This window comes from Thalassophryne amazonica, chromosome 2, assembly GCF_902500255.1.
Source record: "Thalassophryne amazonica chromosome 2, fThaAma1.1, whole genome shotgun sequence".
Taxonomy (NCBI): Eukaryota; Metazoa; Chordata; class Actinopteri; order Batrachoidiformes; family Batrachoididae; genus Thalassophryne; species Thalassophryne amazonica.
Genome location: NC_047104.1, coordinates 4,986,120 through 5,011,202, shown reverse-complemented (window position 1 = coordinate 5,011,202; position 25,083 = coordinate 4,986,120). Strand labels below are relative to the sequence as shown.

The following is a 25,083-nucleotide window of genomic DNA, read 5'->3' as shown; positions in this document are numbered from 1 at the left end:
GTGGTCTCCGTCGTCTCAACGTCTAGTTACAACTATAGGGAGGTACACCTTCAGGCTACAGAGAGGTGCTCCGATGGGGTTCGTAATGACGCAGGGGGCTCTGTGTGGCTACGGGGATGCACATATGGAGTAGCATGAATTGGGCTTCACCTGTGATGGACTGACATCTTGTCCAGGAGGAGTTGTAGACTCTCATCCACTTCTCTCTACAGCACCAGTGGGCCTCGGGACTCTTATAGGACTTACTTGTACTTCCTTTGGCTAATTTGATGAGGTCATTGTCTACATGGTAAACATAGATAAACTGGAGACAACGATTTACAATAACTATACACACACACACACACACACACACACACATATATATATATATATATATATATATATATATATATATATATATATATATATATATATATATATATGAGAGAGAGAGAGCTTTCCCAGGAATCAAACAAAAGAAACTCCAATAATAAAACTACATTGTAACAACACACAGAAATTCCAAATTAAGAAGCTAATTTAACAATTTTAAACTCCTTTTAGCACACAGCACAAGCTGAGGGCTTCTTGCAAATATCCACTGTACACGTCTTTGTTCATGTCATCTGACATTTTCTGTTGTCCAGACAGCATCAGATAACCATCGCACATTTAATTATCCATCTTGCTTATGTTTTGGAATTAAAAATTCCTCATGTTAAATAACAGCACATGCTGTGGTGCACTAGCTACACTGAGATCCTGTGTGTTATCCCCCCCCCCCCCCCCCCCCATGTAGTCAGTCCATGTACAAAAAAGGTTGCAACTTAACCTCCAGAAAATATGGTAGTTACTCTGGATAGCAGATGCATTGATTACATTTTGGGAGAGTTCTGTGCAAAAATTAGCATTTTAATGAGGATGAAGTGATTTCTATTCGTAAGTCAGTAATTCATACTAGTGGCCTAAGGATGGCAAGGACTGGGATGTCTTTGAGATTCTGGTCACACTGTTGTTTTGGTGTTGTTGGATCTGACCGCTTCGTTCGACACAGTGGATCATGAGATTGTCCTGGATCGCCTTAAGAATGTGGTCGGCATTCAGGGCTATGCTCTAGAATGGTTCAGAGCCTACTTAACGGATAGGAGTTTTTGTGTAAGACTTGGAGATTTTGTTTCCTCCACTTCCTCTGTCTTGTGGTGTCCCACAAGGATCCATTCTTGGGCCACTTCTTTTTTCATTGTATTTGCTTCCGCTGGGATCAGTTTTTCGTAGATTTGTGGTGTCATTTCACCTTTATGCTGATGACAGTCAGATCTATGTGCCCCTAAAGCGTGAGAATGCTTTTGGTGCCATTCAACTTCTAGAGTGCATTGGGACCATTAAAGACTGGATGTCTGCAAACTTTCTACTCTTTAATGAAAAGAAAACTGAAGTTCTTCTGGTCGGGCCAAGTAAAGCAGGTAGTTGTGGTTAAATAAACCTTGGACCATTGACACAATGCATTAAATCTACTGTTTGCAACCTTGGTGTGAGAATGGATGAAGATTTTAAGTTTGATAAACAAATCAGTGCTGTTGTGAAGGCAAGTTTCTTTCACTAGAAGGAGCTAGCTAAGATTAAGCCCTCACTTTCAAGGCATCACTTGGAGATTTTAATCCATGTTTTAGTTATGACTCGGCTGGATTATTGTAATGCACTGTACACTGGTATTAGCCAGGCCTCAGTTGCACGGATGCAGCTGGTCCAGAATGCTGCAGCCCGTCTTTTAACTGGCTCCCGGAAGTATGACCATATTTCACTCATTCTTTCTTCCCTCACTGGCTGCCTGTCCGCTATTGTATTGATTTTAAAATTTTATTGTTTGTTTTTAAATGTCTTAATGATCTTGCTCCACGGTATCTGTCTGACCTGCTCGTGTCTTATTCCCCATCACGTTCTCTTAGGTCACGAGATCAAGCTCTGCTTGTAGTTCCTCAGACCAAGCTCAAGCGTAGAGGTGATAGAGCTTTTTCTGTTGTTGGTCCCAGATTGTGGAATGACCTGCCTCTCTGTATCAGGCAGGCTGAGTCACCTCTAGTTTTTAAATCTCGTCTTAAAACATTTGTTTTCTTTGGCTTTTGACTAGACGGTTGATGATTTTACTGTTTTAAAAACTTTTATTGTTGCCACTGTTATTTATTATTTGATTATTTATTTATTTATTTTATGTCTTTGTACAGCGCTTTGGTCAATTTTGTTGTTTTTAAATGTGCTCTACAAATAAAATGGATTGGTTTGGATTGGATTTGGTACTAGGTTCCATTGAAGGATCCCTGGGTACCCCTGGAATGACATGGTTTCAAACAATGGGTTACTTAGGGAGGCTGAGATGAGGAGTATCACTTGCACTGTGATGGAACACCAGCTCCAGTTTGTAGCACGCAGGTGTCTCTCTGCAGAGGGCCCCAGCGGCTGCAAAAGGCCGAGCGTGTGCCTGATGTGTTCGATGGCCCCTGTTGACCCCCAAGGACGGGCTGGTCATCTGCCTACGTGCCCACGAAGCCAGTCACGCTGCAGCTCCTTCAGGCCATGTGTATTAACTGTCAGCTTGTTGTCAAGAGGTCTGCACCTTCTGATGAATTTTGAAGTTTTATGCTCTCTTTTTGAAGCTAACGTCAGCCAAGTGTGTGTGTGTGTGTGTGTTGGTTAATGTCTGATCTTCCGTTTGCAGGATCCGCCTGTTCTTCCCGTCGGTCAGTTCAGTGAGACGTTTGTTCACTTCGTCACTCAGTGGTGAGTCAGATCGTCCTCTTTCTTCTGCTTTGAGGTGAAACGACACCAGAATGAGTTGAAAAAGATAAATTGGGTTATTTGTGAGTGTATTTTAATGTGTCTTCAGTAGGCGTTGACTGTGTGCATTATTTGCTTTGCTCTTCGTGCGCTCGGCCCACAGACACAGCCGGACTGAGCGGTCACAAAGAGCGCGAGCTGCCTCTGGTATCGCTCAAACAAAGTTCTGTGGATGCGTTGTGTATGTAAACGCTCACAATGGAGCCAAAGTGAATTTGCTTCCTTGCGTGTTAATGCAGTTGTGTTGGTTTTTGCCAAGAGGCTCAGTTCTGCTGCTCTTGAATGAAGCACTGTTTGTTTTGTTTAACTATGAATGTTTGGTTTCTCTAATGCAACGGGACAAAGACCAGGTTTATCCCACCTTTGAGTCTGGTTTGTTGGTCTCCTGTGACCTATACAGTTGCACAAACACCAACATACACACACCCAGACCACAAAGAAGCTGACTGCCAGCTGGTGTCTGTCCCACATGCCCGCCTTATTTACCCAAGCAGCTCGGGACAGACAGATGGACGGCTGTCCTTCCTTCTCCCAGGATATAAAGTGGTTTCTGCCTCCGTGTCACAGAGCGCTTTGTGCCTCCTTCTGAATGCTTATGTTTTTGCATATTTGTCTTTTTGTACAGATTTAATCTGAAGCTGCATCAGTCTGAGTAAACACAAAAAACACAGCTTTTAAATGAAAATATTATTTATTTAACAGGAAATAGACTGCATTTATATCGTGCTTTTCCATCTGCATCAGACGCTCAAAGCGCTTTACAGTAATGCCTCACATTCACCCCAATGTCAGGCTGTTGCCATGCAAGGCGCCCACTACACACTGGGAGCAATTAGGGGATTAAGGACCTTGCCCAAGTACCCTTAGTGATTTTCCGGTCAGGCTGGGATTTGAACCGAGGATCCTCTGGTCTCAAACCCAACGCTTAACCACTAGACCATCACCTCCACTGGTGGTGACGGTCTAGTGGTTAAAGCGTTGGGGGGAAAACATCATCAACAAGAACAGGAAAAAACAAACATCAGCTGTCCAATGTTACACCCCATTTTCAGTCAATTCAGTTCACTTTTTTTTATATAGGTCCAAATCACAACAAAGTTGCCCCAAGGCACTTCACATGGGTACGTTCTCACCTCACCAACTCCTCTCAGCAGGCACACAGGCGACAGGGAGAAGGAAGAACTCCCTCTGGTGTTTCTAACCTCAGGCAGACCACACTCAGAGGGGTGGTCCACTGCTTAGGCCATTCCACCAAATAACAAGAGTGCATGAAGCAAAGTGTCGCTGAACAAAGTGCAGACAAACACAGCATGTAAAACACAGTCCAGAGCAGATGTGGTCCTAAAAAAGTCCCCATTTTAAGTGTGAAGTGTTGTCGGTCAGCAGTATCCTTCAGCCCAGCCGTCTCAGGTGGGTGAGAGGTCATCCACTGGTCCAGCAGATGGAAAACCCAGATCTCACGTCCAGTTTCAGCGACGGCACCTCAGACACGGACAAAGAGAGCAGAATCCATCAGGCGGAGCTAATGGCACCTGAAATGCTAGTTCCCAGCAGAGAGTACTGATGTGGTCACCAGGAACTAACCTTCAGCTTCACTAACAGACTCACACAATTTAGATATGATGAGGATGAGACCTGCCCCATTGTTAATAACATAATTTAGAAGAAGAGGAAAAATGGTTTGATACTACGCAACTATGCTAGTCACACGAAAGGGAAAATAGATGAGCTTTTAGTTTGGACTTAAATGAGTCCAGACAATCAGACTGTTTTATCTCAGCAGGCAGGTTATTCCATAGAACAGGTGCACAGTAAGAGAACACTCTGTGGCCTGCTGACTTCTTCTTCAGTAATCCTGTGTACTGAGAACGCAGAACATGGCCCAGTAGGTAAGGTTTCATTAGGTCGAGTAGGTGTGGAGCCGCTAATCCATGAAGGATTTTGTAAATTACAAATTCTTAAACAAAATCTTAAAATCAGGTCTCACAGGGACAGGAAGCCAGTGAAGGGGAGGCTAGGATCAGACATTCTGCTTCTAGTCAGGGTTCTAGCAGCAGCATTTTGAACCTGTTGGAGACCTCTAATACTGGACTGCGCTAATCCAGAGAAGAGGACATTGCAGTAATCCAGTCGAGACGAGACAAAGGCATGGATCAGAATCCCTGTGTCAACCATAGAAGGGATGGGATGAATCCTCGCAGTATGGAGGTGGAAGAAATGGTAAATGGACTGCATTTATATAGCGCTTTTCCATCTGCATCAAACGCTCAAAGTGCTTTACAATTATGCCTCACATTCACCCCAATGTCAGGGTGCTGCCATACAAGGCGCTCACTACACACCGGGAGCAATAGGGGATTAAAGACCTTGCCCAAGGGCCCTTAGTGATTTTCCAGTCAGGTGGGGATTTGAACCCATGATCTTCTGGACTCAAGCCTAACACCTTAACCACTAGACCATCACCTCCCCCAAAGAAAGCAGTTCTCGTGATTTCTGTGTAGATCAAAGGACAGTTAGAGGTCCACAACAAGAAGTAACGTTTAATTATCCTCAGCATGAAATAGAAAGAGATGTCTGTCTGTCTGAGGCGACATCTGCGAGATGTGAACTCGGTGGATAAAACTCAAAGGATTATCCTCTCAGTACACAGGTCATATCAAGGTCAAATCAGAGGTTATCTGTCTAACAGACATTAATGATCACGTTCCAGAAACTAATGGTGCATTCACACGCGACGATTAGCCCGGTGTTTGCTGACAGAGACTGAAAAGTTGATTAAAGTTGACCAGGACCGAGGTCCGCCAGACTCCACTGGAGCTGAGTTGATGTCAGTCAGGCAAAAAATTTCAACATGCTTAAAATCTTAGACGTTCATGCAAAAACGCTGCTATGTCCCCTCAGCTAGCACTGCTGTTGCTCTCTGCAAGCCTCCGCCTGCCACTGTCGGAGGCTTGACTAGACGCAGCGCCTCCTCTGGATACCTTGGGCATGAAGACGTGAAGAACCCAGGTCGACGGAGCACCATTTGCAAGTGACGCAATCGCAGAGTTATGTTGACTTTTTGTTGGCTACGTCACATCACGTTACAAATGTTGAGTCGGTGATTAGCTCTGCAGACTGCGCTACCAATGCACCCGCCCTCTGACAGCAAAAGTCAAACTGCATTCTTTAGTAAGTCAGTGTATAGTCAGCAAAATGTCGAACTCCACCAGCACAATATTGCCCTCTGCTGATCCAGGTCAACCTGAGTTTGAGAACTTCACCTCACTGTGTGAATGGGCCCTAAATGAGACAACAAAATGGCGCCTCTGTCCTGGGGCTGACTAACGTATATGACCTGTGACAGTGACACCATGTGATGATAACGTCAGTTAGACTGATGGCAGCAAAGCAAATGTCTGGCTGCCCTGTTGATAATTAATTGGGTTGAATTAAACTTAATACCCAGAATCTGAACTTTCCAACTATGTAACTTGTTTAAAAAAGACTTAAAGGTTTCATCAAGTCTCACACTGTCAAAAAATAAATAAATAAAATCCATGAGATAAAGAAATTCATTGAAATATCATTCTGGGTCATTTCAGGGGTCTGGATTTACAGATAAACCATCCAAAACAGCAGTGAATCCTCCTAGTTAGTGGCGAGTCTGCAGTCACCGAGAAGTGCAACAATTACCCAGAACTGGGCCCCGACTCACCTCTGTTAGAGTCAGAGTTTCTTATTCTACCATGAAAGAGATGGTGAGCATAAATGGTCAAGAGGAGCATTAAGTCGCACACGCAAAAACAAAAAACAAACCCTCGGGAACCGTCTCCTGTGTGCTGACAAGTGGAAAGTGGCGCTCTGTATCATTTGTCAAAGCCCAGTATGATACGATTCATATTGTTGGACCTCCAGTGACTGATGTGCGTCATGACACCGGAACATTTCCATGCTTAATACTGCATATTTACATTTAATTTAAATGCATGCATAAACTGTAGCTCTAGTTATCCTGCTTCATGTGTCTTCTGTGTTAGTATTTTCTTTTGCACGTTTTCACCTTTTCTTGGTCTTTATCTGATGACAAACTGACTTCACAGCCTACATGTCTGTTTGTTTACATTACAAATTCTATGACGACCTTCATCATTTTCACGTTCATGGCTTTATTAACCTTAACCGACTGTGTGAACGCTGTTTAAAGCACTATAAAGTAAAGTTGTTTCCTCTTGAGTACTCGGTGGCAAATGAATCTCAGGACAGTGAACACTGAAATGAAAGAAGAAAGTGCTTCTTGTGCACCGTTATTTGAATAGTGGATTGGTACAGATGGCTTTAATTATTTTTATTTTTCTTTCCTTAGTATGAGACGAAAACCCAAAGAGCGCCCTGCCCCAAATAACCTCATGGTAAGTTAAACCAAAGTTTCCATAACACAGTTCCAAGGACAACAAAATACAGTTTTTTGAATAACTGTGCTCAGAGGGTAATCATATTCATGCATTCAAATAAAATTTCAATTAAACATAATTTTATCTGTGCAGTCTTTCAAATATACAGTTGCGGTTTTTGGGATAATTGAGGGTTGGGGGGGTGGTCAAGGACCCTTTGCGTTGTGAAAACAACAGTAATGAACTTGTTGCTGCTCGTGAAGCATGTCAGAAAGGTCAGAACGAGACCTTGAGGTAGGACTGAGACACACTTCAACATTAATTTATCCTGTTTGCTGCTTTGGAGCCAAACTGAATGAATCACTTCTTGATGCTCTGCAAGTGTCTATTCAACTGGACAGAATTTTGTAGGCTAATTAAATTTGACCACAGAACAAAGGAAACGATTCTAAGTATGCACATCTACCTTTTCTAAGAACGTGTTTCCAATACAAGAGTTCTGCATCGGGTATCTGAGCGGTAAAGAAAGATAATTCACAAATCCAGATCAGCGTGTCATTTAATACATGTGGAAGTAAAGGTGGAAATAATGTTCAGTGGACTAATATTCTCAACAGTGCTGTGTTTAGTCTGATGTCTGGATGCTGGACGTTGTTCAGTAGATTTGCACGAGTTGTTGGCAGTCATGTGATAAGACGGTCTGGAATACAAACGAGCTGCCAAAAAAGTTTGAACAAGTTCAAAACCAGTATGCGTTGAACTGACCGGAAACGACTCGTGCTGAGACGTGCAGAGATGTGAGAGTGTGAGTAACCGTTAATATGAAATCCATAATTGGATACGGATGCACATTTGTGAGCCGTCCAGCAGGTGACAGTGTTCAGCACGTTTTGCTATTATGGACTCTGAAACATTTTTTTTTTTGAAACACAGGTGTTGCAAATGTTTCAAAACATTGTGAAACAGTGTTTTGAGTTTGCCGTCACTAATTTGCAGCACTGAAGAGGAGTTTTGTTACGTGTGCTGTCCATTTGTTTATTCTGGTTTTACTCTCACATTCTCTTGGATGTGGGATAGGCAGTCTGTAGTCCCAGACTTTGGTCCTTTCTGTGTGGAGTTTGTATGTTATCCCAGAGGTTGCGTGGGTTCCCTCTGGGTCGTCCTGATTCCTCCCAATTCCAAAGACATACAGATTAGATGAACTGGTGACTCTCAATTCAAGGTCAAGGTCAAGTAACTTTATTTGTACCCAAAGTAGATTTGGTTTACAGCGAAGTGAGTCGGCGTTCTCCACACACACCAACAACACTTAAAACACAACAAAAAATAGAGACGACAGGGCTTCATTCTAAAAGACACACAATTTACCGTAGGTGTGAATGCGTTTGTTTGTTTGTTTTGTAGTCTTAAAATTGATGGATTTACTCTGTAACAATGGTTGGAAAAGCAGGCGTTCCAAACATTTTGAAACAGTGCACGGACTCTACCGTCACTAATTCACAGCACCAACTAAACGTTATCGTCCCCAGTCAGTCACACATTCAACCGGTTCTTTAATTCTTATTTTACTTTCCTCTTCTGATCTATATTAATTAATTAATTAATTAAATTTAATTAGCTTATAATGCGCCAAATCACAGCAAAAGCCGTCTCAAGGCGCCTTACATAAACAAGTCAACATAAAATTGAATAAATAATTAAAAATGAATTTAAAAAAAATTCAAATACATAAATAAAACAGAAGTAAAAGAATAAAACAAAAATAAAAACTATCCATAAGAAAGAGAATAAAAATAGGTTTTGAGCCTTGACTTAAAAATGTCCACAGACTCAGACTGCCTCACGGTCACAGGAAGACTGTTCCACAGGGTGGGTGCACGATACGAAAAGGCTCTTTGACCTGCTGACTTCTTCTTCACCCTGGGAACACAGAGAAGTCCCGCATCCTGCGACCGCAAAGCCCGGGCCGGCACATACAGTTGCACCAGATCACCCAGATAAGATGGCGCCAGTCCATGAACAACCTTATAAGTCAATAGCAAAACCTTAAAATCTGCTCTCACAGAGACAGGGAGCCAGTACAAAGATGCCAAAATGGGTGTGATATGTTCAGACCTTCTGCTACGTGTCAGAAGTCTGGCAGCAGCGTTCTGAACCAGCTGAAGACCCCTAATGCTGGACTGTGGTAACCCTGAAAATAGAACATTACAATAATCTAGTCTAGAAGAAACAAAAGCATGAATCAGGGTGTCAGCATCAGCCATGGTGTTATGTGTCAGACGCGGTCGGAGCACCGACCCAGCGTTTGACAGGACCCAGCATAAAATAAGCAGAGCACGGTTCAAAAGATAACAGAATTTAATAATCATAATGAGTGCAGTGATAAACAACCAAAAATGTCTGCGGTCTGGTGAGGTGAAAACATGGCGCGTTCTCAGCAGCGCAAACGGTCCGGAGCCACAGCAGTTCGGACCCAGGGACCCCGTCGACACCCCCCGGGTGGCCACGACAAACCGAGTCTGTGAAGAAAGAAAACATGAGGTGAGTCCAACACTCTCCACCCAGAGAGACCCAGCTCAAAAGGTGCACACAATCAGCAAACACTTCCTGGCTTAAATATATCTCAGCTTCTCACCCTGCAGGCACGGAACAACTCAGTTCAAATCTCCACTGCAGCAGAAGCTGATTAGACAATTAGCATAACGTGACAGCTCAATAACACAAGGTGTGAGGGACACCAAATCCACTGTCATTACTTCATAAAAGTCCCCAAAACCAAATTACCTCAGGAAGTGTGCTGAAGAGCGTGAGACCTCACCCAATCCTCCTTCACAGACTGTGGCATCAAACCTGGAGCGGTCTCTGCGTCCGTGATGGTGAGATTGTTCTCCTGACGTCGATCTCACACGTCTGCTCACAAGGTCGAGTCTCTGGCAAACACACACTGTGCATTCAAGGTTTAAGTGCAGCAATCTCTGATCAAGACAGAATACACCACAGCTGTGAGCCCTGATGACCTGCACGTGAAAACAAGCCTCAGGTGTTCAGGGTGAGGTCCTGATGCTCAGCCACTCAGTCCTGAATGCATACCACCTGGTGGGAGAAACAGAAAAACAAAAACAAAGCCAGCCAAACACCCCAGCCCACAACACATGGACAGGATGGGGCTGTATCTCTTAAAATATTTGTCTCTGAAGTCTACACAAGCTTTCTGGTTTGGACTAACTCATTCACTCACTCATTCACCCACTCATCCACATTTTCGCTGTTACCCGTGCCTGACCCGTGTGTGTGTCAGCCGCCCTGCTGTCTAAACACCAGCATCTCCTGATACCAGTTGACATCTTAAGGTTGTTGTGGCTGTTGTGGGCGGAGCCTGGTAGAGGGGCCTCTTCCACTTCGTATGTTCCGTCTGTGGTCAGAGTGGCCGGAGATTTGTTACAGTCCATTTTAAGTGCCTCGTGGTGTTTGTCGGTCTTTGTCCAATCTGTCCACGTGGTGTGATTCCAGCTCTCGGTTTTCTCACGTTGTGACTGCTGTACCAACTGCGCGCTGTGGCAGCGTCCCAGTGTGGACAGCTTCAGCGCACGAGGCCAGTACAGCGTGCACAGACTGCCTTTTAAAAGTTTCAACACGCTCTGGTTTGCGTGTTCAGATCGAGGACAGCGACTGTTGGGTCTGCAGAGAGCTGCGGGGGGTGAGGGGGGGCTGGAGGGTGTAAATGCGTCGGTGTTCTCAGTCTCACGCTGAAGAGTGAAGAGAGAAGTAACCGATGGAGCCAGTGGGGATTTTAGACTCAAGTGTTTCTTTTCATCATGCTCTACTTCTTTCAGGAACATTGTTTTTACAGTGTGCTGTTTGTTCACTTCTTCACCCTATTTTTTTAATCCATCTTCTAATTTCTCCATTCATGTGTAACTGCGAATGGACAGAGTGTCAGTACATCTGTTTTTACCTGAGGCCAAAATATGGCCATCAGGTATTACGAAGGCTTTGCGTCCATCCGTCCAACTGTCCGTCTGTGCTCAGCTTAACTCCAGTGCTATTTCTGCCAGGGTCTTCAAATTCCAGTGTTGGGCACAGTTCCGCTGACTGCTATTTAGCAAAGCTAACTTTTTTGTTAGTGGATTAGCTTTTCAGCCTTTCAACTTGGAAACCATCAGCAGATCAATTAGCTTCTGCTAAATTTAGCTCCACTAAAGTTTTTATGCTGACATAGTTAGTAAAGCCGAACCGTCAACATTTGTAAACCCTAAAATCATACGTTAGTTCCTGTCTGTTCTGTGTTTTGCAGCAGTCAGGTAGCTGTGAGGAGCTGAGCTCAACCCCACCCCAGCAGAAGGGGCCTGGCTACCAGGCTGGTACAAAAAAAGTCATTTACATTCAACATAGAGTGCCCCAGACATGTGGCAGAAGACGTTATACGTTGATTTATAAACCAAACTAATTCAGGACAGATTATCAACATTAACGTCAACTCTGTCGTTTTTACAAAGTGAAAATATCATACATATCTTTTAGTTTTAAAGTAATGCACTAATTCTGAAGGTTTGAGCATTAACACACAGATGCCAAAAGGCATTATGAGAAATTGAGTCTCTGCTCATCACTGGTTGGTTGGTTTGTTTATTTGTAAAAACCAACACACAAGTTATTGTAACGTGTGAGTTGGTTTTTACCAATAAATGTGTATTTGTAAATGTCTTTTTTTTTAACATTTGTTAAAAAAAAAGAAAAAAAAAGGCATTTGCAAAATTGAAAATTCTGTTTAAGTTTGATTCAGAACAACAAATAGTGACTGTGTGATAGCTGGTCGCTATTCACACTCGCTTCCAGTCGATGGCAGTGTTCTATGCATTTTGACCCAAAATGCAGAATTAGCGCATTACTTTAAAGCTAAAAGATATGTGTGATATTTTCACGTTGTAAAAATGACAGAGTTGACATTAATGTTGATAAACTGTCCTGAATTAGTTTGGTTTATAAATCAAACCATAAGTCAAAACTTCCTTCTTTTTGATGTCTTCTGCCACACGTCTGTGCTGTTCCATGTTAAAAGTAAATGACTCTTCCTTACAGCAGTGGGCAGGGCGCACAAAGACAGAAGCTCTGACTCTTTACTCAGAAGTGTTGGCGGCGCTTAAACTCAAAACTGGTTTGTCAGTAGCTGACAGTGTACCGGAGTCAATACTAAAGGTTAGTGGTTATCTGTAGCTGTTTTTTAGCAGTTTATCCGTTTAGTGTTATAAAAGTTAACTTTTCAGTTAACGGATTATTGGTTATCGAAGCTAACTTTTTGGTTAGCTGTGCCCACCACTGTCAAATTCACAGGGACGTTCTCAAAAGGTCACATTCTGTTTCCGATTATTATGCTCATACGGCTGAGGGTATTTTATCATTGCATTATACTTTTTTTATGTTCATCATCTCTCCGTCACCTTACTCCTCCCTTTCCACCCTGCCTCCACTCTCTTCTTCACCTCACTACCACACTCTCTCTTACCATGAACACTTGATCCCGGATATTTCAGCTCATCTTTCGGTGTAATCTCTCTTCGCTACATCGTCCCTGTGCACTCCCGTGCATACCTCTTTTCTCCACTGTGTACCTTCACCTCCCCAGGTTCACCTTAACCAGCAACCATCTGTCCTTAACACCACAGTTCCTGGTTTGGTTGGTGTTGGAAAGCTAAGCTTGAAGAACCACAACTTAAAATTCTGTATTTTCTTAAGTACAAGTCGCACTGGAGTATAAGTCACACCTTTTTTTTCTGTATTATCAGCTCTTTAATTTGGGGTTTTGTGCATTGTTACTGTGTACTTCTTATTATTGGCATTTATTCTTTCACTATTGGAGTTTATTTTGTTTAGTGCTTTGATTCCTGTGAAAGTCTGACATCAAAAGTAATTATAATTATTATTGTGAATAACAAACCCATGATTTTTTTGGTATATAAGACACACCAGAGTATAAGTCGCAGGTCCTCCCAAAATAATGTAAAAAAAAAATAACCCTCCAAAAAATACAATAATTATAAACATATTGTCTCTACCTTACCTCATTTTACTGAGATTCAGACAATTTATTGCTGATTTATAGTCATTTAAAAGCAATGGAAAATATATGATTTTGAGCATGTTTGTAGCTGTTTAAAATGCTTTTAATAGTAACTCCAGTTCTGTTCAGGTTAATTGACAGCAGTGTGTTTAAAACCTGTGTTATCTGGAATAAGAGTGGAGAAACTGAAATTATCTGAATTTAATATTTTTCACGATAGCAAGTGACTTGCTGCTATGATTTGGGTTTTTTTTTTAACCCACATTCCTATTCTGCTCCATTTAATATTCATCACATTCCTTCTGATCTTCTTCATATTTCCACGCTTCATCTTTTCCCTTCATCCTTTTTGTCTTTCCTTACGTATATTTTTGTCCTCCTGTCGGTTTTTCCATTTCCTCCTCCTGTCCGTGATGAAGTGAGATATGAGGTCACGGATGCCTGGTGATTGTCTCTCCCTCTCCTCCTGCTTCTTCCTCTCCACTCCTTCTTCTCTGACTCTCTCTATTCCCTCAGCCTCCTGACTACATTAAAACTCTTACCTATTCTATCTGTATTTAATGCATCCAGCCGCCGCTCAGCCTTTTTCTCCTCTCCTGCTGCTGTACCCGAGCGCCACGATTAGGTTTTATCTTTGCAACTCATTTCTCCTGGAAAGTACCGCTGGAAACTCTGCAGTATAGACACAGAGGAGGTAATGTTGTTTTACGAGCGCACCGACTCGCTGAGAAGCTCGAGTTTGCTGATCAGGTTTCACGCCGTGCTCCTGGAATCAATGGTATACCTTTTATTGACATCATTATTGTGGCTGGGATTTGATCTTATTAGATGTTCTTTAAAGGGCTGCTGTTTGATTGCTCTCCTGCTCTTGATGAGTTCTGTCCCTGAAGCTTCTCACAGTGTGTGGCGACGACTTAATATGTCATCCTGTTCAGTTCGGCTTAATTGCACGGTGAAAGGAAAGCCTTCTTTGGGCGCATTTCTGTGATATCCAAACGTGAATAATTAGAGTGCAGACGCGATAACACAAAATTTTAAAACGTACGGTACATACATCGCAGTGGTGCAAAACAGAGTACCAATAATTACAGAAGTACGAGCTACAAACATAAATTACAGAACAATTCACCGACGAATATACAATAAATGCTATTGGCGCACAGGACAGGAGGATCGCCAACACGAATACAACTCCCATCTCTGGATGGAGCTGCACCTTAAACAGAGAAAAAACAGAATCAGGCATCAGAAAGACAAGAAATACTGTATAATTTGTCAGCAATAACAACAAGAAAAACAGAGAATACTAAGGTGATCACCGGCCGCTAGCCCTAAACTTCACTAAAAGACCCAGAATTTAGGTAAAGTTGAGGCCGTGGCCCGCTCCAATTACTAATAAAATAATTAAGAGTTAAAGCATAAAACAAAACTGTACCAGTATGCTGCCATATGAAAGGGAAAAATAAGTGCGTCTTAAAGTCTGGACTTGAAGTCTCCACTGTTTTATTGACACAGGTTGATCATTCCACAGAACAGGGGCACGATAAGAGAAAGCTCTGTGACCCACAGACTTCTTATTCACTTTAGAGACACAAAGTAATCCTGCACCCTGAGAACGTAAAGCCCGGGCCGGTACGTAAGGTTTAATTAGGTCAGTTAGGTAGGAGGGTGCCAGTCCATGAATACTTTTATAGGTTAGTAGCAGAACCTTAAATCTGATCTTACTGGGACAGGAAGCCAGTGACGGGATGCCAAATGGGTGTAATGTGATTGAACTTTCTGCTTCATGTCAAAGTCTGGCTGCAGCATTTTGAACCAATTGGAGACCCCTAATGCTAGACTGCGGTAAACCAGAAAATAGAACATTGCAGTAGTCCAATCTAGAAGAGATAAATGCATGGATCAGGGTCTCAGCATCAGCCATAGACAGGATGGGATGAATCTTTGCTATATTTCGCAGGTGGAAGAAAGCAGTCCTAGTAATATTTCTAATGTGGAGGCCAAAGGACAACGAAGGATAAAAAATTACCCCAAGGTTCCTCACTTTGTCAGTGTGATGTATGACACACGAGCCGAGGCTGAGCGTTAACTGGTCAAATTGATGCAGATGTCTCACTGGACCAAGAACCGTCATTTCAGTCTTATCAGAGTTTAAAAGTAGGAAGTTTCTGGACATCCAACTTCTCACTGCTGCAAGGCAATCTTCTAAGGATTTTATGTGAATGAGATTACCAGCAGTTATTGGCATGTATAACTGAGTATCATCTGCATAGCAGTGAAAGGTAATCCCAAAATGCCGCAATATGTGCCCAAGGGGTGCTATATAAAGGGAGAAAAGCAGGGGGCCTAAGACAGACCCCTGTGGAACCCCAAATTTCATGTCACTAAGGTTAGAGGTAGTGTTACTGTACAAAACACAGTGAGAACGACTGGTCAAGTATGACATCAGCCATGTAAGGGCACTCCCAGTAATCCCAAAATGATTTTCCAGCCTATCAAGTAGAATATGATGATCCACTGTATCAAATGCAGCACTGAGATCTAACAGCAACAGAACCGTAGTGGTGTCCGAATCCATTGTAAGCAGAAGATCATTCACCACTTTAGTGAGAGCCATCTCTGTGGAATGATATTTTCTAAAAGCTGACTGCAGTGGCTCAAAGAGATTATTCTCAGTAAGATAGTCTACAAGCTGCCGTGGCACCACTTTTTCCAGAATTTTAGAGAAAAATGATAGATTTGATATCGGCCGATAGTTTGTCAATACACTAGGGTCAAGATTAGGTTTCGTAAGTAATGGTTTAATCACTGCAGTTTTGAAACATTTAGGAACAGATCCAGAAGTTAAAGAAATACTAATATTTTCCAGCACAGTTGGCCCAAGAGTGGGCCACAGGTCCTTAAACAGTTTTGTTGGTATAGGATCAAATAAACAGGTTGTGCTTTTTGTTGACATTACGAGTTTTGTCAGCATGCCTAGTGAGATACTGTCAAATTCTGTAAATCTAGGTAATACCTCAGTAGTGGCGCCCACCTCAATAGCAGGGTGTAGTGGCTGGGTTAAGGCATGCCGGGATATGTTTAACCTGATGTCTTCTATTTTCTTCCCAAAGTAATCTAGGAAATCTTGTGCTGTAAACGGAGAGCGAACTACAGATGGTTGTCCATGCAAAAGTGTTGCCACCGTGTCGAACAAGAACTTTGAGTTATGCTTGTTTTTGTTGATCAAATCAGAATAGTAAGTCCGCTTTGTAGCCAATAGTGCATGCTTATAGTCTAAGATAGCATCACACCACGCAAGGTGAAATACTTCTAATTTTGAACGACGACATTTCCGTTCTAGACCTCTTGCTTTATGCTTGAGGTCACGCAGATAATCATTGAACCAAGTTGACTGTGATTTGGGGGAGCGCGGTTTTAACACAGGTGGTGCAATCATGTCGAGTGTAGTTTTGAGCACTGAGTTTAAACTATCCACAAGTCTGTCTACTGACTGGGTATTTGTCAAATGTGAAGCTAAGACATCAGGCAGTCTAGCTTCGAGTTCAGTCTTAGTTGAGGAGTTGATGCATCGCTGTAAAGATATATAAGGTTGTTGTTCCACTAAACACGGCAACGAAACTGTAAACTTAATAAGTGAGTGATCAGACACCACTGATGTAAGAGGCATGATGTCAATATTCGTGACAGCAATACCACGTGCGAGAACCAGATCCAGGGTATTTCCACTAATGTGCGTCGAATCCTGAATGCATTGCCGAAATCCTAATGCATCCACAATTTCCATAAATGATTTGCAGAGGGGATCAGAAGGCTTATTATATGAATGTTAAAGTCACCAATGATCAGAATGTTATCTACACTAGTTGACAAGTTAGAAATGAACGCACCAAATTCATCTAAGAATTCAGAATATGGGCCAGGAGGCCTATATACAGTGACAAAGTAATGCGGCTGTTTTTATTCTTCTGACCTTGGCAATGTGTAATATCCTGAGCAGAGCGGAGAATCAGATGCTCAAATGAGTGATATTTGTAACCCCAACAGCTAATAAACTAAACCTAGATTTATAAATAAGAGCAACACCCCCGCCTTGCTTCGCATCATGAGGGACATGACTAAATGTATATGCTGGTGGGCAGGCCTCATTTAAGGGGAGGACAGCTGTAGGTTTAAGCCAGGTTTCACATAGCCCAATCATATCTAAGTGATGATCAATAATTAGATCATTGATCAACAATGATTTTGAGGACAGTGATCTTATGTTAATGAGACCCAGTCTGAGGACCTCAGTGGGGTTGACAGTTGAACTGTTTGGGTTTAGGGGTGGTTCCAGAGTAGCATATATAAGATGCCTAGAAGTAGGTTTAGGTTTAAGACATTCCACGTGCGTTGTAGCAGACACAAAATCTTTGCTATTGCTGGAACAACCACTGGGCCATCCTCAATTTCAGCATCATCCAATATAGTAATGGGTATTAAGTTTGGAAAGCATATCCCTCTATGATTTTTATGGACACGACTATGGAAGCAGGCCACAGTCTCAACTTGTTGAAATTCCCTCCCTGGCAAATAAAGTGCACTATCACCATAGTGGATTTTCTGCACTACATTTCCCGCTAAGCTAATGGATTCCACACCCACATTGTCATAAGCCTTGCAGGGTCTCTAATCACCTGCTCCGTGGCCTGCTGTAGATTCCTAATGTTACCCTCCCTGTAGAGCTCTATCTATGTTCGCAGACAAGATGGCGGCGCCTTCCCCAGTAGGGTGGAGGCCGTCCGGCATGAGCAAGCCACGGTGGCCCCAGAACGAAGGCCAGTTATCAATAAAGCTAAAGCCTTGCTGTCTACAAAACTGCGCCAGCCACCTATTTAATGATGTCAGCCTGGTAAACGCCTCATCAGTACCCAGGAGGGGAGGGGACCAGAATGCCTTGAATCCTACACAGCGACCACCCAGACTGGCAACCGGTCCAACTCCACCTCTCAAACGTAATCATCTGTCTGCCCAGGTGAAATGTGGGCGTTGCTTCGATCTTCTACTTCTGCTGAGGTCCTTAACACTGAGGCACCAGCACCGTTCTACATCATGCCCAGACAAATGCGTCGCATGGCCAAAATGTCACAGTTGACTTACTCTCACAATGCAAGTGATACCTCATGTTTATCTCTTTGGCACAGAGTCATTCTGGTGGTACCCAAGGATCCTCCAAAGAGACCTCATACCAGAGGCATCAATTTATTTCATTTATATAGTGCCAGATTACAACAAAGCTGCCTCAAGGTGCTTCACAGGAGTCAGGTTGAACCTCACCAACCCCCAGAGCAAGAACGGGCAACTGGTGAGGAAGGACTCCCTCTGAGGGCAGCAGGCTGCCTGTGCCGTTGGCGTGTCCACGTGCACACAGGGTTTAACAACGTGCGCTCTGAGCAGCCTCAGTCCTTCACATGTCAAAGAGCGTTCCTCTCTGTGTCTCACTCCTGCGTCTCCACTTGTAAAGAATCACATGACGGGCCATCAGATAGGAAAGTGAGTGTTTTTTTTCACTAATGCATCTTTCATTCTGGACACTCTATCCTGTCATCATAAGCTGATGACGTCGGTCGGTTGAGGAGACTTTCCACTGGCCGGCTCCCAGGACGCTCACAGCAGGTATTTGGTGCTGACCCATCCTGTCTGACATCATCCTCCTTTTGCTTCTCCTTGCACACAGAGCAGCTGTGCGTGCACACCTCGTACACAGTGTGCCCAGCTGCATTTCAGTGACAACACCAAGAATGTTTATGTGAACCATGATTTAGTGTTGAGGTTTTTTTCTTTTTTCTTTTTCTTTTTTTTGCAGTCTAATTTAAAAATGATGCTGTGTATCACTCCGTTTTTTTTTTTCTTATATTTGCATTTTTTGAAAGAAGTGCACTGATGATGCTGTACTTATAACCTTTGTGTTTTGATGGACATTTCAGTCCACCCACTCCCCCCACGCCTCGCCATCCCCCGTCCTTCACACAGCCTTTTAGCACCCTTGTCACTTCGGCCCTCCCCGTCCTGCTTTTGTATTCATATGCACACATACACACACAGACATTTCATAGCCGTCTTTTCAACCCCAGAGACACCAGATGAGCCCCTTTCATTATCACAAAAGAACCCCTCCCCATCTCGGACCGGCCTCAAGCCCAGTTACAACCTACAAGCATTTTGATTGATGCTGAAGCGTTTTTCACTCTGACCACCACAACGCCACGATCCAAACCACGAAACATGTTTCATTAAGAAAAAACTCAAAACACAAGTACACAAGTCATTTATCAGGTGCAGTTTAGGGTCACCGGAGCTGCCTCACAACCCGGACTCCCGGACAGTCCAAGCATCTCACAATCTGAATGGCAACAGAAAGAAAGAACCCAAACCCTGTTGGAGAAATGAGGACTTAGCCTGAAAGGCGGCCTAGTTCGAGTCAGTGCGAGCAAAAGACGGGAAGCAGCTAAAGATTTGGATCTTATCAGAGAGGTGTGCCGTGGTCAGAGTGGGCCTGTGCCAAGAAGGGCAAACCAGTGTGACTGTAAAAAGAGAGCGGGAGCACCGTGTGACGATTTACCTGTGATTTGTGGACACACCAGTGTCAGCTGAGCAGGTGGCTCAGTGGGATAGGAGTCGGATTACTGAAACAGAACCCTGGATTTGACTCCCGGTCAAAATACCACATTGTGTCCTTGGATGACACTTAATTGGTGTTGTTCCAGTGCACCCATCTGTAAATGGGCACCGTCCTCGACTGTGGAAGTGACCTGCGATGGACTGACGTCCCGTCCGGTGGGAGTTGTCGACACGCTTCACACTGCGGTGTCCAGGGGTAAACACCAGCACCAACGGGCTGCGGCTCGTACAGGATGTGCTGCTTGCATCTGTCTTTGTGTCATATGAGAGACCCCGTCACGGCTTCCTCCGTTCTTTGTGTTCACAAACCTGAGAGTGGAATCAATGCATCTGAAAACATTTGTTTAAAATCTGACCAGATGTTGAAATCATGATGAGTTGTGGTGGTATTTAACACCTAATGAGGTCCACCTTCAGGGAACGTTTGTGTGGTGAGGTTGTCTAAAGTGCATGTGTTGTACATTTATGTGCACAGCGATCAGCGCCAACCAGTTTCCACAGGGAGCCCGTGATTAACATGTAAATCCGTAAAGTCCGGTTATCTGCTTACCTCCGTACCGGCCTCTCGCTCACACAGACACGTTTCGTCCAAAGCTATTCTAATGGGTGATGACCAGTGTCTTGTTATAATTGTCTCACATTCCTTTTAATTTCTTCTGAGCCTATTAATCATACACGGTGTTATTTAAAATTGCATAAATTAATCTTAGATTAAACCGACCCTTCAAAGGCTTCAAACAATTAAAGACTTGGGTAGAATTTCCCCTGGGTTTAGGTCATTTCTATTTGAGCAGTTTAGGTGATTATCCAGTTTTGATGTGACCACACAGTGATTAATGTAACTTTTAAATGGCTCCACCGCCCCCACCCACCCACCCACTACTTGGTCTGCATTGTCCCAGTCGCCCAGCTCTAAATGGGTACTGGCTTTGGCTTGGGGAGTAACTTGGCAATGGACCATCTCAGGGGGGTTGTAGACACTCATGCATTTCACGCTACAGAATCCAGGGGTATGCATCAGCACCAGTGGACCTAAGGGCTTATATAGAACGTTCAGGGTTCTGGAAAGCTGGGAAAACGTTAGCCAAGACCATAAATCCCATCAACCCTCGCCCCACCCCTTCCACCAATGAAGCTGAGCAAATATGCAGAGAAATGTCAGGGGTCTGTTGGTGGGTCTTAGGGTTGATGTCTGCTTCATGGATTGTGTACCAATATCCATCCTGCAAAATAACATCCACAGCCCTGGTTAACATCCTCAGATGTTTTCTCTGTACATGTGGAAATTGACCTACTCCCAACTGACAGAAAGACAGAGTTATGACTTTTATCTCCATCAGACCTTTGTGAAGTCATAATGGGAGAATATTGTAGGCTCTTTTGGTGGCCAGTTGATTTTTTTTGTTTTTTTGTTTGTTGTTTGTTTTTTTGTGGTCTGAGGTGCAAATATGTCCTTCTGACACTAGACCCCAAACAAAACAACTTGGCAGCAGATCCAGATCACCGCTCAGAAGTAACCAGCTCATCCTAGACAAAAAGGCAGTAACTTGATGAAGGTTGGTGAACATTTCTTCGCTGCCCTCTGAGATGTGGCATCTGCAGAGGATGAGCAGGTTCGAGGCTCAGTGTTTGGCTCAAGCGCCTTTCACACCAGGCCTGTGTAGAGTTGCATATGCTGCGTATCTTAATACGCAGGAATGTCTGTGTTAGTTGTGTTCAGCAGGGGGAGGTGCTTGGCTCCAGACTGCCTGGACATGCAGATGGAGTTGATACATTGGAAAAAGTCAGAATACATTATTTCCAGGAGTTAATGGACTTTATTACTGATTTCTTATCTGATTCCTCTTCTAATTTATCGTGTTTCCTGTGCCGCACTGCAGGTGGTGAACGCGCCCGGTGTGAAAGGGGCTTCAGGGATACTTCAACACTCTGCCTTGAACCCACCAGTTAGCATTCTAGCGACTGTGCTATATAGACTAACATGTAAATTATGCTACACAAGCTTTTTGAAAGGTTTCTTTTTAGTGTACATTTTCGTCCTTTCCGAAGCGCGTAATGAACACGTCGATGTAACGTCTCCACGCACTCTTGCTTCTGTGTACAATAGAATAATCACTGACTCAGTTGTCTGAGACAGAAAATTTACCTCTGAAACAGATCATTTGAATGACTTGAGTGAGCTGACGATGTACTTCAGGGCACGTTTGTGGTTCATAGGACATGTCAGAACTGTGCCGCTACATCCAGGTCAAATTCCACCGGACATCACTGGTGCCGGGGTAATTTCTGGAGCAGATGAGTACATTTAGAAAACATCACTCTGCACTTCCTTATTTCCGTATCACTCTCTCTCTGCCGAGGTGAAGAAGAATGATTGATGAGATGGGTATTCTGCACATGGGGCACCCAGGAGCGTCCACTCGGCCTGCCTCGTACTGACACGTACACACTGATAGGAGAGTAATTAACCTCAGACTGTGTTAACCCCAGCTGCCCATTAGAAGGACAACAGGATTGATGGGGCTCCCTCAGTCCTTAACAATCTCTACACTTTGTGCACAATTAGCGCACACCGGAAAGCATCACAATGATACGCTGAGGTACCAGAATAGTCCTCAGCCGTTTAACGTTCACACTCGAGTGTAACGTGCATATCCAAAGAAGTTAGTGACAGAAGTCAAACCATTTGAATTTGGCAGGTTTTATGTACGAATTATGGTGTGACAATAATGGACAAATAGGCTCATTTTACCCTTTGTACAATTCTTTGGCATTGTTAAAGTGTCTTTCTGTGGCCAAATAGACAAGGAGCGTTCAAGGAGAAAAGCAAGCCACTCTGTCCTACTTTGCTTGTCTGCACCAGTTTAGACATTTGTAGGTTTTTACTATGTTTCACCTTGAAATTACTTTGTGTCCAACACAAATCAAACTCACAATGTTGCTGTTTGTTTACAGGAGAGACTCAGATGTTTTGTAGTTGGAAGATGTTGAGAATCGTCAGGTACCTCAGTGGAATGAGGATTTGGGCTACCAATATGTAGATCTGGGTTCAATTCCAGGTCACACTACCTGTCTGTGTCCTTGGACAAGACATTTTCTGCATTGTCCCAGTCTAACCAGCTGTAAATGGGCATGGCCTCGGGTGGGGGGCTGACATCTAGGGATATCCAGGGATACAGACCACCACCAGTGGGACTCAGGACCCACCTAGGACTTAGTTTCTCTATCCGTCATCAATGCTTTAGCCTCCTATTTAAGCGACATGTACACCATTTCTTTTACGTGTTTACAAGAACTCTGAGTGCCTCAAACTGTTGAGGGAGGAAGCGGAAAATAGACAAACAAAGATGATTACCAGCCATAATGTTCGGAGCAAAGCGGATAACACAAACATCCTCTGTCACCAGTGCTACCTGGGTACCCCTGGAATGACATGGTTTCAAACAATGGGTTACTTAGGGAGGCTGAGATGAGGAGTATCACTTGCACTGTGATGGAACACCAGCTCCAGTTTGTAGCACGCAGGTGTCTCTCTGCAGAGGGCCCCAGCGGCTGCAAAAGGCCGAGCGTGTGCCTGATGTGTTCGATGGCCCCTGTTGACCCCAAGGACGGGCTGGTCATCTGCCTACGTGCCCACGAAGCCAGTCACGCTGCAGCTTCAGGCCATGTGTATTAACTGTCAGCTTGTTGTCAAGAGGTCTGCACCTTCTGATGAATTTTGAAGTTTATGCTCTCTTTTTGAAGCTAACGTCAGCCAAGTGTGTGTGTGTGTGTTGGTTAATGTCTGATCTTCCGTTTGCAGGATCCGCCTTTCTTCCGTCGGTCAGTTCAGTGAGACGTTTGTTCACTTCGTCACTCAGTGGTGAGTCAGATCGTCCTCTTTTTCTGCTTTGAGGTGAAACGACACCAGAATGAGTTGAAAAAGATAAATTGGGTTATTTGTGAGTGTATTTTAATGTGTCTTCAGTAGGCGTTGACTGTGTGCATTATTTGCTTTGCTCTTCGTGCGCTCGGCCCACAGACACAGCCGGACTGAGCGGTCACAAAGAGCGCGAGCTGCCTCTGGTATCGCTCAAACAAAGTTCTGTGGATGCGTTGTGTATGTAAACGCTCACAATGGAGCCAAAGTGAATTTGCTTCCTTGCGTGTTAATGCAGTTGTGTTGGTTTTTGCCAAGAGGCTCAGTTCTGCTGCTCTTGAATGAAGCACTGTTTGTTTTGTTTAACTATGAATGTTTGGTTTCTCTAATGCAACGGGACAAAGACCAGGTTTATCCCACCTTTGAGTCTGGTTTGTTGGTCTCCTGTGACCTATACAGTTGCACAAACACCAACATACACACACCCAGACCACAAAGAAGCTGACTGCCAGCTGGTGTCTGTCCCACATGCCCGCCTTATTTACCCAAGCAGCTCGGGACAGACAGATGGACGGCTGTCCTTCCTTCTCCCAGGATATAAAGTGGTTTCTGCCTCCGTGTCACAGAGCGCTTTGTGCCTCCTTCTGAATGCTTATGTTTTTGCATATTTGTCTTTTTGTACAGATTTAATCTGAAGCTGCATCAGTCTGAGTAAACACAAAAAACACAGCTTTTAAATGAAAATATTATTTATTTAACAGGAAATAGACTGCATTTATATCGTGCTTTTCCATCTGCATCAGACGCTCAAAGCGCTTTACAGTAATGCCTCACATTCACCCCAATGTCAGGCTGTTGCCATGCAAGGCGCCCACTACACACTGGGAGCAATTAGGGGATTAAGGACCTTGCCCAAGTACCCTTAGTGATTTTCCGGTCAGGCTGGGATTTGAACCGAGGATCCTCTGGTCTCAAACCCAACGCTTAACCACTAGACCATCACCTCCACTGGTGGTGACGGTCTAGTGGTTAAAGCGTTGGGGGGAAAACATCATCAACAAGAACAGGAAAAACAAACATCAGCTGTCCAATGTTACACCCCATTTTCAGTCAATTCAGTTCACTTTTTTTTATATAGGTCCAAATCACAACAAAGTTGCCCCAAGGCACTTCACATGGGTACGTTCTCACCTCACCAACTCCTCTCAGCAGGCACACAGGCGACAGGGAGAAGGAAGAACTCCCTCTGGTTTCTAACCTCAGGCAGACCACACTCAGAGGGGTGGTCCACTGCTTAGGCCATTCCACCAAATAACAAG

General features: G+C 43.8%; 1 protein-coding gene across 2 annotated transcripts in view; it reads left to right on the top strand.

The window, feature by feature from the left end:
- The window catches only part of map2k5 (mitogen-activated protein kinase kinase 5), a 171,874-nt gene that overhangs the window by 121,569 nt on the left and 25,222 nt on the right, over positions 1-25,083 (top strand). For both annotated transcript variants that reach the window (XM_034183198.1, XM_034183191.1), the window contains 2 exons: positions 2,696-2,757; positions 7,160-7,205. In XM_034183198.1, coding sequence (XP_034039089.1) covers positions 2,696-2,757; positions 7,160-7,205 — 108 coding nt within the window. The remainder of the gene's footprint in view (positions 1-2,695; positions 2,758-7,159; positions 7,206-25,083) is intronic.